This window comes from Cavia porcellus, unplaced genomic scaffold, assembly GCF_034190915.1.
Source record: "Cavia porcellus strain 051 isolate PalLab524CR breed Dunkin Hartley unplaced genomic scaffold, mCavPor4.1 scaffold_12, whole genome shotgun sequence".
NCBI classification, from domain to species: Eukaryota; Metazoa; Chordata; class Mammalia; order Rodentia; family Caviidae; genus Cavia; species Cavia porcellus.
The window spans coordinates 45783505-45796952 of record NW_026947495.1 but is presented as its reverse complement, the minus strand read 5'-3'; the positions used below and the strand labels follow the sequence as shown (position 1 = coordinate 45796952).

Here is a 13448-nt window from a genome sequence, read left to right as displayed (position 1 = left end):
AAAGCTCTGGTTGGGGAAAATAAAGCGGGGGTGGGGGAAGAAAAAAGAACTCAACTGAATTGTAATAGCATGAATGTAATTTTAGAATAGGATTGCACAGATACAGAAGTCATGCTGTAAAGGCTGCAGCAACAAATTAATGCAAATAATTCTGGTAGTCTCATGAAATTACATCTATCTATCTACATCTAAATAGTTCGCTTTTGAGATAAAGTTACAAAATTCTAAGCTAATATAACATGTGTCATTAAAACAGTTTCTCAAGATATTTTCAAACTTTTTAAAGAACTTCAACAGTAATCAAAGTTATTTGTCTGACTGTAAGTAACATCAAATACCAGCAAATGGACCATTTTAATCAGTTTTATTGAGTCATGCTTTCAGTTCTTATTCAGTTAAAAACAAGGCACATTAAATATATCTTATTGCTCTATAAATGCATGCAGCTCATTCTGTATATCAAAGGTAATAAATAATGGCGATAAAACACCAAGACAGTTATAAAAATGACAACCCAGCCTCAAACATAGCATTTAACAGTCCAATCTAGAACAATAACCCAAAACAATACATAAAAGTGCCACATATAAAAGCATGCAGTGTGTATATCGACTCCAGTACATAGCTTGCTTATGCCTGATATTCTCTGAAAATATAGTAGCTTTTTTTTATTCCCTAGAAAAGGTTGATATAATGCAAAACAGTGCAACTTATAGTCACTGACTTTCACATGATTACATTAATATGCCAGATACCAGGGATTCAACTCATGATCTTGCACTTGCCAGGTAGGCGCTTATGCCACTAAGCTAAATCCCTGGCCCCAAAAAATCTTTACAAATACATAAAAAGAAGAAAATAAAATCAATGTCCTTACAGTGTATTAGTGAAAATCAGACTGAAATGTCTGTGGTGCAAAAGAAGAAACTACACATTTTGAACAGACAAAACACAGCCAGAAACTAATGCAGAATAAAAAGCATGCATTTAATAGTAGAAATTCTAAAGTGGCACTCAGATAAAACTGAAAGCTAGAACACTGAAGCATGATGAATTCGAGGCAAATGACCTTCAGTTGACAAATAATCCAGCATTATCACTGCTGTTATGACTGAGGTGGGAGCTATTTAAAGGAGTGGCCAACTCTCCAGCTCAGATGGGCGTTCCTTCACCTGAATCCCCTCAGATGCTCTTCAAACAGATCACTCAGAGGTAAAAGGGAATCCCTGCACGCTCACCCCAACAGAATCAACTACTATCATGTTTATACAAAAGAAAAAAAAACATTGTTTCGTGCTTAAAATGTTTTGAAGGAGCTTATTCTCCTATTTCTTTCCTCTTTGCTTAATCCAGAGACAGAAGCTTTGCAGGTGTAAGAATTTATACAATGATGCCTGGTACTTTAGTCACAGTAATGGCCTAAAACCAATTCATTTTCAAAATGAGTCTCTGGGATTGGTGAAGGAGCATACATTTTAGAATTTGCAGTTTTTAAGCAAAAGCAGATATGCTAAAACGAAGACATGGGGAATTTCTTTGACCTTAAAGGAACTTCATTCATAGCAAAACGTGCACAATCAAGGCCTGTTTGAAAAACACAGATTTGCCCAAACCAGTCACACTGTAAGCCCAGTCCCTACTGTAACAGAATCAGAGGGGACACAAGTCACTGTTCTCTTGATCTAACTGGAAAAAAGGAGAGAAAAAAAGGAGAGAGAGAAACAATACAATGTTGTGGTATATGATCTGGATGTCTTAAAGGACAGCTCTACTACCTATTTAATACCATGGAGGTCTAAACAGTAAATTTATTGCCTTGGTAGAAAAACACTACATTGCAAAGTCACATGCTTATGTTTTCTTTTTTAAAAGCTAAAGTAAAAAATTCACACTTTGAAAGAAAAAAAATTCATAGTGACACCTGAGAGCATCATCACTCTTTTAGATTTTCCTTTAGGAAGCAGAATCTACACTTCATTTAAAAATGAGTTAAAACACTGTTTCTTCCTGTGATTTGTTTGTTTCAGAGGTGGTGGGTCGGGCCTTGGTTAAGTGAGCCTCTAGTTCATATTATGACATACAAGTTCATCACCTACCTGAGTGAAGCATAAAGATATTCTACAATGTTAACATAAATAGAAATTATAGCACAGAAGTGTTTTATGTACCAGTTTAAAAAATAAGACCTCAATGTGAAATGAAGACCCACCATAAGATATAGTTTTGCTTCCTATGACATATAGAAACTAATCTTTAAAAAAAATACTGTAGATAGTAAGTACAATTAATAAATATTAAGAAGACTAGTTAAAATGCCAACAAAATACAGCAAAAGCATTCCAAACTGGCATTTTTACTTGTTAAATTCAATGTACACTGATTTTTGGTTTTAGTCTGTGTGTTGGGTGTGATTTTTGTTTTCTTTTGTTTATTTTTGGTCATCTGAGAGTTTTTCCACAAAGTACAGAAAGAGAAAAATGCCAAGCAGTATGATTAGCCTCTGATATTGAAATATAGTACCTTATTTTACATATTAAAAAACTGGCATCTATTCTATTCTATTCATATTTACCTGCTGTAAATAATCCCCTAAAAAGGTCAGGTTTGACAATATCACTTGTTCCAAAATGTAGGATTTGGGGGTGGAAAATTTTGTTATATGTGAGTTTAATAAACACATGTTCTTAACCATAAACGTATTAAATTGTAAAGATGAGAAAATTATAGTCTCATTCCACTGAATCCAACTTGCCACTTAAAATGCTTGTTTTAAAGTAAGAAAAGCAAAGATCTTTCTGGCAACTATAATAGTAAAAGCAAAAAAAAAAAAAAAAAAAAAAAAAAAAACCAGCAGTGAGTGCCTGGGGAAAAACTATTGAGATGAAGCTATCACTGTAACTCCCAGTAAACCAGTAAATGCCAATGCCATCCTTATTGTCTACCTGCAACTCTGGAAGCTTTCAGAGTTTTACTTTGAGACTTGTAAACAGATCTAAACTTTTTCTTCCCTCTCAGGTTATGCCAATCATGCTGAAAATATAAACTTGTGCAATACTGTTTAGAAAAGATAGACAAAAAGAAGAATGGGGCTATCATTTCAACAGGTCACTCTTTTTAAAAAGAAATACTATTCTACAAACTCAATGTCCAAAGTTTTGTGTGTTTCACAAAACTTTTCCAGCTTCTTTCTTCAATTTCTGCCAAAATATTCTGCCTCTAGAGCTAATTTATAGTAAATACACAAATAATCAAGGAGGAAGAGTATTAAGTCTAACAGGTCACAAAATGAATGTAAAACATGAAATCAATATGCACTGAAAATGAAAAAATACACCTTTGGAAGCCAGACTGAATGGTAAATACAAATAAAGTTTCATTCAATTAGGTTGGTAAGTATACCAACATCCTAATATTTTGGAATGTTTTCCAGTGTTAAAAAAAAAAAGCAGCTACACAGCCACTATTTTAGAGTGATTTAAGTTCTCTCTGGTTGTTACACAGTGATCTGTTGTTCCTATTTTTGTTGGCTGTGGATGTACTGGTCAGACTCACAATCCTCCACAACTACGGTCCACAGGAATTAGAACTCTTCGGTCGAGGTTCTCTTCTGCAGTTTTCATTAGTATAGCAAGCCGGCTTCCAGACACCCTTCCTTTCTGAATAGCACTCATCAGCTTCAAAAGAAAATACACAACAGATTCAGAAAGCAGGCCACAGTATTCCCTTCCTTCCAGCTCTTCACGGATACCACTGCAGCAGGCAGGTGCAACTGAGTGCTCCATTAACAACCACAGCAAATACTGCAGCTAAAATAATGAAGTTTTTAACGCTTTAAAAAGGGGAAAGGACATGTATTTCATCACTGCTGCAAAAATGACATCTACCTGTCAAATGGTTCTGTCTTTAAAAGTAAATACAATGTGTTACTTTTTGTTCCTTAATGGGCTTGGGCAGGACGCAATGTTTTTAAGCCATTTCAAATACTGGGTCTTTAATTGCATTGAAAAATCTTAAAAGAGTACCTCAAGGATTGAAGAAAAACAAACTATGACCTATATTTATCCTTTTTTCAGTGTTACTATACTTAACTAATTCAAGTTCCCTAAATCCAAATTCCTTAAAGACTTTTAAAAGTAATTTACTTTTAAGTCCTTGAAAATGGACCCAGAGACTTACCCTAAAAATTAAAAGCACTCTACAGCCCAGATTTTAGCTAATTCATTTTATCCAATGGATAAAATCAGAATTAGTCTTGAAATTACATGTAGTCAGCAGGCAAAGGCCTTTAATCTGGAAAGCACCTTGCAATTATGAACATAAGGATTTTTTTCTTCCATTTGAAGTTGATGTGGTTTCAACTATTTGCTTTTCTTGATTTCATTTCACCAATCTTTTTTTTTAACTTTAGGACAGAGTTATATATCAGAAAAAATACATATAAAAATTAGTGAAATATTTTTAAGTTACAGCTTTTAGCCTGAGGGATATATTTCTTTACAACAGCTCTCAAAAGGAGTCAGAGGCATCAGCCAAGGGGCTGGATCAGAATTTCATGACCTTATTAAAAGCTGTTTCACAAGTGATTGCTTATTAGAGTTAGACTCCTACATGCAGAAGTGTCATTAAAGCCCAAATCTGGAAATGAAGTCATGTAACTTGCAATATCTATAGTGATCTTTCCCTAAAAATGATTTCAATATTCAAAAATAGATGTTTATCAGGATTAATGTGAGCTGTTAATCTTCAGAAAAGAAAAATATTCTGTTTGAACAAACCCCAAGTACATCTGAGAAACTGTAATATAAGGAATTCTGACATCTGAAGATAGAACAATTTGTTTACTGTTTTGTCGCTGATTCCAGGAAGACCTTCAAAGTTTATCACAGCTAACAAAACTGATAGAACTAGTTTTCTTTTAGTAACATGTACAAACCGTAAAAAAAAAAAAAAAAAAAAAAAAAAAAAAAACTCAGAAGTTTTCTTTAAACATTACATGTACCTAAAAATCATATTATATAAAAAGGAGTACTGGGATCTGAATATAATTCATGAAATACATGCTCTGCATTTTTTACATTGAGAATTACATTATATTTGTCCTTCCTATAAGTTCTTTCGTTTAGAATTAGATAAGAAATAATTATTTTAAAACTCTACAAGAAAACCTGCAGGTGGCTTAAATTATTGTCACTGTGCTTATCTCTATTAAATCCAAGAAATTAAAGATTAAACTATATAATGTATCCATAAAATTAAATTCTTACTGTTTCTAAAATCCAAGTTTTTCAATCCTAAACGCTATTGTTTATTTACAGTACATGTGGAATGAAACAAGCCATTTCTTTGAAGTCAAGTTTTTTAAAATTCTGAGACAATTAAATATTCTCCAGAAAACTTACACCAAGAAAAAAGCATTAGACGGTTTCAAATTCCCAAGCAGAAATTTTAAATTCTATTTAAAATGTGTATTTAACTAAGTAAGCTAAAGAACTAAACATTCTTTTTTGTAATGCTGGACACAACCTGTGAAGATTTTCTGCATTTAGATTCAACAATGCTCTTATCAGCAGCTCATCTCCAGAGAGACAATTACCATTTCCTTTGCCTTGATCTTGTTTGTTTAACTTGACACAGTGAAGAAAGGGCTGACATTGACCAAAATCCCCAGCATTAATTTATTTCATGTTCAGCATTCATCATTGCCATGGTGCAAGCAAGACCTGGCATTCATTTGAAATACCTGCCCAAGAAGCACTACAGAAAATAACCTGATTGCCTAGAAACCAATACATTCTTCACATGCAGACTCCTATGGACAGCTACAAATAATGTTCGGGTTTAGTGAATTTCTTGCTTTTAAGGAATAATGTGTAGCATTCAGTATGAAGCTGAAGTAACAAAATTTATTCCACCAAGATTGAATAATTGAAACTTAAATAAGGTGAAAATTGGAAACGGAAACGTTTTAAACTACATGGGCTTGACCAACAGTGCAAGTTTCCTACCTTTTGTTTTTCAGGCTCTTTAGCATGTGAAATCTAATAATTACATTCTCAAGTAAATACAATTCTTAAATGACTGTAAGGGTAATTTCTGAAGCTTCTTCCATAAAAAATTAACTTTCTACATTAGAAATATTGTGCTGCTTCTCTCGATGGAAGTGAAGAATGGTCTAGTAGTGATATTCCATGATATACTTCTCTACAAAGCATGCTTTTTATTCAACCTTTTAAGCCATAATTAACTTGAATTTTATCTAATTTGCTAAATGTAACAGAATGTTCCTTATAAAAAGAAAGAAAAGGAATATGAACCAAATAGCAGACAAATCAACCATTGCTGGCTTGAATCTTTCTTATTTTTCAGAGTAAAGTGACAAATGAGTGAACTGCAGAATTCATTGCTGAACATCCATTTAGGATAATGACAAGCCAAAAGATAAAAGCAAATACACGTTTCCTTTTACCACAACTCACCTGTAAAAACTCATTGAGTTCAACCTGACCGTTTTTGTTCAAATCTACTTCATTTAGAATTTCATGTAGTGTATTTTCATCCATTTGCACATTGATACTCTAAGTAAAATAAATACACAGAAAAATGAAGTTTGGTTAAAAATTATGCACATCTCATTTCTCTTGGAAAAGCTTTCAAAAATTAAAAGCATTACTTGTAGAAAACACTAGATTGGAAGATGTTATATAATATCATCTTTTCATCTTTATATTCTTCTGTTTTCAAAGGTATATTAAGAAGCCTCTCTCCAAATATTACCTCTAATACACGCTGAACATCAACAATGGTAATAAAACCTTTTTGGTCTGCATCAAACTTGTGGAATCTCTTCTTGTACCTGGAATACAGCATTTGAATAATGGTAAAAATACACTTACATAGGATAAGAAGAAAAAAAAGGAACTGAGAAACTCATTTGCAGTACCTGTCAATGTCTGAAGGCAGTAGGCTAATTTCAGAGCGATCTGTTAACTGTTCCGATCGAGATTTATAGCCCATTTCATAATAGAGAAACTTTCTGGCTGTTTCAAGTTCTTTCTAAAACAGAGACATATGCACAGAGTTTAAAATTTTGTAGAGATAAGTATTGATCTTTTTTGTCTTTCTTCCTTTTAGTCTTCAAGAAGGAAGCTGACCTCCACTTACTTGACTAGCATACCTGCATTTGTTTCAGTTTTACTGATACTACACTGACATTCAATAAAATACACTTCTTTACATATACAATATGATGTATACTGTAATACAACCAAGATATCACATTTCCATCACCCTAAAAAGCCTCATTCCATCTCTAGTGAATTTCTTCCCCTGACTTCTGGTCCCAGGCATCTTTTGATTTGCTTTTGGTGGCTAGAGTTTACTTTTTCTAGAATATCATATAAAAGTTTTTACATAGAGTGTAGGTTTCTGTTTTTGACTGCTTTCATATATCAAAATGATTCATGTTGATATATGTTTTAATATTTTGTTTCTTTTTACTGCAGAGTATTCTTACTGCACAGCATTGACCAGCAAATCCTGTAGGACTAAATAAATTGTCATGGTTTGGCAACAAAAAAGCAAATACAAGGGAAGATATCTATTAGCTGAACAACTACTATAATACCACATTCACTACCAAAGCAGATATCCAGTACTTAACTATGTTAAAATTTTGCCCCCAGAATTTTGATAGCTACAGTCAAGAAGAGCTGCCCTCTGCTTCCCACACCCCAGGTCTTACCTGATACTAGGCTGCACACACTGTCCTTAGTGTCCCTCATGTCACTCTCGCATCTAAGTACCTCCAAGCTGATTCTCTTATCAGATACTTTGTTTACAACTCTGTTTTCTCATATATGTGCTCACACACACACTTCTTCCCCATATTCTTTTCAATTCCATTTCTGTAAACTTGGTCATTGAGTTGACTGTGTCCAATGGAACATGGATAAAATACATGGAACTTTCCAATGAAACCTTTGAAAGTAACTTTGTAATTTTTCTTAGCCTCTTGCTCCCTTACCATGAAAACAGCATGACTTGGATGAAATCTGAAGCTAGGCTGGTTATGGAGAAGAGCCACAACAGCTAAGATGCAATTTTTATGTAAGATAAGTAAAAATAAGTGCTTGCTGTGTTAAACCACTGGCACCTTGACAGTCATTGTTATACAGAAATACCTTGAAAAAACCAAACCACATCTTATATGCCTCAATTACCCATCAAAAGATGTTACTATTTCAAGGAGTCCCAAGCTCTAAAATGAGGTGCCAGTAAGTGAAACAAAAGAAATAAGCCAACAACATGCGCACGCTTATATGAAATTTATTTATATGTGTTTTCTTATGCTAGCAGTAAGACATACTACATTTCTGTTGCCTAGGAAGACAAAATTCTTGATATTATTCCTTCCTTTCTTTAAGAAACTTCCTCTTAGGAAAAAAGAACTAGAAATGTTGGCAAATAAAAACTTACCAATGTCAAATAACAGTTTGAGTTTAAAATTGAAAAAGTGAACGTGTGTGTGTTTAAATAAAACTTGTCCATGAATCTCTATCTATGAAGGCACTATGCACTATCAGACTTCTCTCTTCACATAAGAAAATTCACTAGTCATTAAGAAAAATTATTTTGCTATTCCACCAATTTTGACTAGTCACTTTCTACAAACCAGTTAAAAATTCGTATCCTCGGAAATGCCAACTTTAATGCTTCCTCGAACAGTAAGCTCTTACTTAATTCATGTCCGTTCATTCCTATGTAATTTATCCATAGTCCATCAAATAAGGAGTCATGGTATTTCAAAACTAGGAGAGATTTTTCCTTTAGGGTCACAATGTTCCTAACTCCACCTCCTCTATAACATTCCAAAAATGGAAAAATAAGACCCTACCTAAAGTGCTCTGGCAACTGGGAGAAAATTTAATTCCTCTGAAAGTAGTTCAGAAAAGGATGACTCCAATTCTTAGCAAGTTTTATATTGTGATTAAACAACTTCCTCGCAATTCTTTCAACTTGTTTTGGATGAGCAACACTTTGCAATAGGAAAATAAACCTTCTCAATACACGTAAAATAGTATCATGTACTTTCTTCTTCAGAATTTTTGTGTTTCCTGATGTCATTCTTTCTTTTAGTTTGTAACTACTGTTTTGCATATGACATGATGTCAAATGTGTCTGCCATGCATTTCTTTCAGACAGTAAATATGCTGTCATATAACATAATTATTAACAAAAAATATAATCCAGAAGAAATCTGGCAAGTACCTAAAATGGAAAAAACTACCACCTTCATCAGTCTAAGTACATGACTTCTATTAATGCAGCTTAAGAGTATAACTGGATTTGGGAACAGCTATGGTTAAATATACGGTTAACAAAAACCATATATTTTTCTGCGTGTGCTACTAGTAAACCTAATGTACCCTAAATAGATGAAGTTTTTTTTTTGATCTATTGCAAAGTTTACCATTTGTTTCTATTCAATCATACTTAACTAAATTTCACTCATAGTTTTAATTTGTTACCTTTCATTCACCCATTAGTTTTTGGTTAGACAAAAACTACATGACATCAACCTAGATATCTGAACACTTGCCCCAAGTAGACTAAACCTGCTTAAGAGCTAATTATCTGGTATCAGAGATCTCCTCTGAGATCCAAAATGATATTCTGACTGGGTATAAATTATAAAGATCACATGAAATTTTATAAAATATGGAACCCATATATATAATGTCTATATTTCCCTGATTTTACAATCATCTTTCTTGATCTAAAAAGAAAATCAGATATCTGAAATGATTTTTCCTAAGTTGCTTCCTCATAAGCTTCCAGTTATCACCACTGCTTGCTAAATAGGTAATTACAGTAAATACGTAAATGCAGTAATTTAGAAGACCACCCAACAGCAATGATAAGACAACTGTTTATACATACACTACAAACTACATTTTTCGTTTCACTCCTTTTTTGAAATGTGGTACTACATTTGCCCACCTTCTGTCTGTAGGCTCCCATTCGCTGTAATATTTTACAGATAAACAGTAATTAATCCCAACAGCAAAGTCTCTAACTAACATAAACCTCATTTAGCCTTTAATGGAGACAAATGGTAGCCTCCTAGAGTATCTATTCTCCCATATCAATATTTATTTTGCCATTTTCTCACATGAAAGTGGTATTGGGGGAGGAGCAGGGAAATAACATTGGTATTAAACTGTAAGCTGAACATTCTCCCTTCTGTCCAGCATTCGAGTTTATAGAGGTTGGGACATCAAGCAGGATATAGGTTAGGCCTTGCATTCTTCTTGATCCCTGTCACTCAGCCAATTCCTGACACTGTCCATGCACATCCAAACTGCTCCTGCTATCTCATCTGTCGCTGTTGCGCAGCTGTCTCCTACCAGTTTTAAACCTGGTGTTTGTCAGCCTGCTTTGTCAAGTCACCTCACTTCTTCACTGGTTTCCCCCTTTCCTTCCTACTGAAATGAACTTTGAAAATATTTGTTTTTGCAACACTCAATCTACCTAAGTGTTATTTTCTTTAAAGTCAATGAACTGTATCCCTTGTCTGAAAGTTACAAAATCTACTGTATCAAATTCTATAAGGCAGCATTTTCCAAAATATGTCCTAAGAAATATTAAAACTCTTCCTGCTTAGCCCAAAGAATGAGTTTGGTTTGTCCTGAAGTAAGTTCTCTTTTGGACCTGGCAATATACATAAGCATTTCAAAGTTTCCAAATTATCTAAAGAAAGCTTTTCTTTATTTGTTTAACCTAGAATTTCCTACTCCTTTGACCAGACAGTAATTTTTCCTGTATGATCCGAGAGTCACAATTTAGCAATGTGTCTCTCTAAATGTCCTTGCCATGGCCCTATCAACTCTCAGCTCTGCCAGACAACGCCTTCCTCTCTAGCTAGTTTTTCTACATTGATTGGATTTTGGTCTTATATAAGAATTATTCTAAGTATTTCTCTAAATTTTGAAAACATACATCCTGGAGGAGGGGGGGATTTACTGGGGATCGAACTCACAACTTACATGTTTGCCAAGCAGACACTTAAGCGCTGAGCTAATCTCCTAGTCCCATCTATCCATTTTTGAGGTACATGTATGTGTCAACTACATGATTAGATTTCAAGATCCTTCCATGAAACTATGAATCATTTATTATTCCCCTAAAATATTTGGCATAGTGTGCCGTATACAAGTCACTCATTAAGTACTGACCAGCAAAACAACCACAATTCATGTGCACAGTTATTTATCACCTTGTTCCTCTTTCACTTTTACAGGTTAAATACTCCCAATGCTTTTAACCTTTTCACAGAAGTCCAACTTTCTAACCTTTTAATTCTTTTTTTCCCTCCCTCTCCTTTGTTCTCTCTAGACTGTCCTGGTTCTCATTAATACTCTCATGTCTCAGGTACTGAATAATAGGTTTAGGTCTTTTATTTTTGTTACTTTGTAAGGGGAAATGGAAGACTATTTCTAAGCACATAAATCTGCTCACAAAATTTTAAATGAAGTTAAATAAATCTCATTTCCAAACACAACCAGTTTACAGAAATTTTCCCTCCTCCTACCTCCTACAGTTTGAATTCCTTGCACAAAATATGCTGCTACATATTCAATTCATTTCTACTGTAATTTCTGTAAGAACCTATTATCCTCAATCCTTCTCCAGGGTAAAAGTGATTGTCAGGAATACAGGCGTAGCTTTCATTCTTGTGGTGTCTCTGTATAGAGCTTTTGCTGATCAAACTACAACTTAAAACTAGAACAGTTACAAACTAGTATGCCAAATGAAGAAGCAACAGGGCTGGGTGGGGATAGTTTATGCTCTGGGATCAGATTACTGGGTTTCAAAATCTGAGCTTTACAATTTAACTGCTCATAGGAACTGACTAGGTTTTACTATATGAGCCTGTTTCCTCAACTACGAAATGAGATAAAGGTTATCCCAGACAGAAGCACAATTAGGATTAAGGCACTCTGACCAGTGGCCTCCTCCATCAGTTTGCTACAGTACAGTGCATGAAAATCACAAGGTGATAATTTTGAAAATATAGGAACATGTTCTCATCTTTGAAGACTCTGACTCTGGTAGGCCAAGGTCAAGCTTTGAAATCTACCTTTTCCACTGTATTTTCCAGGTAACTCCTATATGTAACCCTCTTTGGGACTCAAGAGCAAAATAAGAATGTTTTATAGACAGGCCAGATGTCTAGTCCTTTCTTGATGATTCAGTATATGACACAAATGCTAAATAATGTTCACTTACTTCATGTGAGAAAATAGCAAGAGGGACATCTGTCTATGATCAGGAAGCAGGATGTCACCCACCTCAAATTTGCTGGTCCATTGATCTTGGACTGTTCAACCTCCAGGGTTGTGATAAATGTTTGTTGTTTAAGCCATGCAGTCTATAGTTTTTAGGAACAGCTCTAATGGACTTAGTTACCCTCTGAGTCACAACTTGTTCTTAGTCTTTTCTCACTTACTCATTAGTTATTACTTTCTCTTTCCTCCTGATTCTTGCTTATCTTTGTAACTTCTTGAGAGTATTCCGGGGATCAGCTTTATGCCACTTTCATCATCTAGCTACACTAATTTTCTCCATGATATAATTCATTTTGATAGCTTAGAAGCCAACTTAAATTAATACTCCATCCCTCTAACTTTTTGATTGATAATATCCAATGGTTTGGATATGTGTATAAGTTGTTAAAGCAGAGACATCAGTGTACAGTCTAGAATAATTCATATGAGAGCTACTAGGAGCCTAAATCAGGATGACACGAGTTGAATGTGGAAAAAAAAGTTGAACCGAAACAGTATTTGAAGATAAATATGCTAAGTCTTACTGATAGATTTAGAGAAGGTATAAGATGTATAATATATAATAGTAACATTTGGGCCTAAGTAACTAGAAGAGTAGAATAGCTATTTATGATTGCAAAAGTCTGTGGGGAATATTTGGAGGACATAGCATGTGATTCAAAAGTGGTAGTCTTCCAGAATGTAAGAAAGCAATTCGAGAAAAAAGAACCAACTATGTCAGATACTGAGAACTGGTTGAGTAAAATGAGGACTGAGAGTTGCATACTGAGTAAAATGGACATTTTGGTAAGCTTGGCCAGGATTAATAAAGCAAAGAGCTGTTGATAAAAATAGCCTAAATGAAATGGACTTAAGAAAAAGCAACTGGAAAGAAACTGAATCCAGTAAGTGCCCAAAGTTTTTTTAATTTATGAAAATATGTCATTATCTTTTGCACATCACAGAAATTTGGGTTAATTAAAAAACATAAAGATCATCTGTTTATCACAAGAAACCTCATCGTTGGCTTTATTATTAAAGTTTAGATATAAATATAAAATCTCAAATGATATAAATGATACACACTTGGTAATCAGACAGTAAAACCACTATGTCATACTA

The 13448-nt window shown here is 34.1% G+C and overlaps 1 protein-coding gene across 7 annotated transcripts in view; it reads right to left on the bottom strand.

Moving 5' to 3' along the window:
• Positions 1 to 347: 347 nt before the first annotated feature.
• Gpd2 (glycerol-3-phosphate dehydrogenase 2) overlaps positions 348 to 13448 on the bottom strand; it is a 137759-nt gene continuing 124658 nt past the window's right edge. For 6 of the 7 annotated variants that reach the window (XM_023561018.2, XM_063259113.1, XM_005007688.4 and 3 more), the window contains 4 exons: positions 6941 to 7053; positions 6775 to 6853; positions 6477 to 6575; positions 348 to 3674 (listed from right to left, as the gene is read on the bottom strand). In XM_023561018.2, coding sequence (XP_023416786.1) covers positions 3549 to 3674; positions 6477 to 6575; positions 6775 to 6853; positions 6941 to 7053 — 417 coding nt within the window. In that variant the 3' untranslated portion in view covers positions 348 to 3548. The remainder of the gene's footprint in view (positions 3675 to 6476; positions 6576 to 6774; positions 6854 to 6940; positions 7054 to 13448) is intronic. The other variant, XM_063259116.1, reaches the window with a different exon arrangement.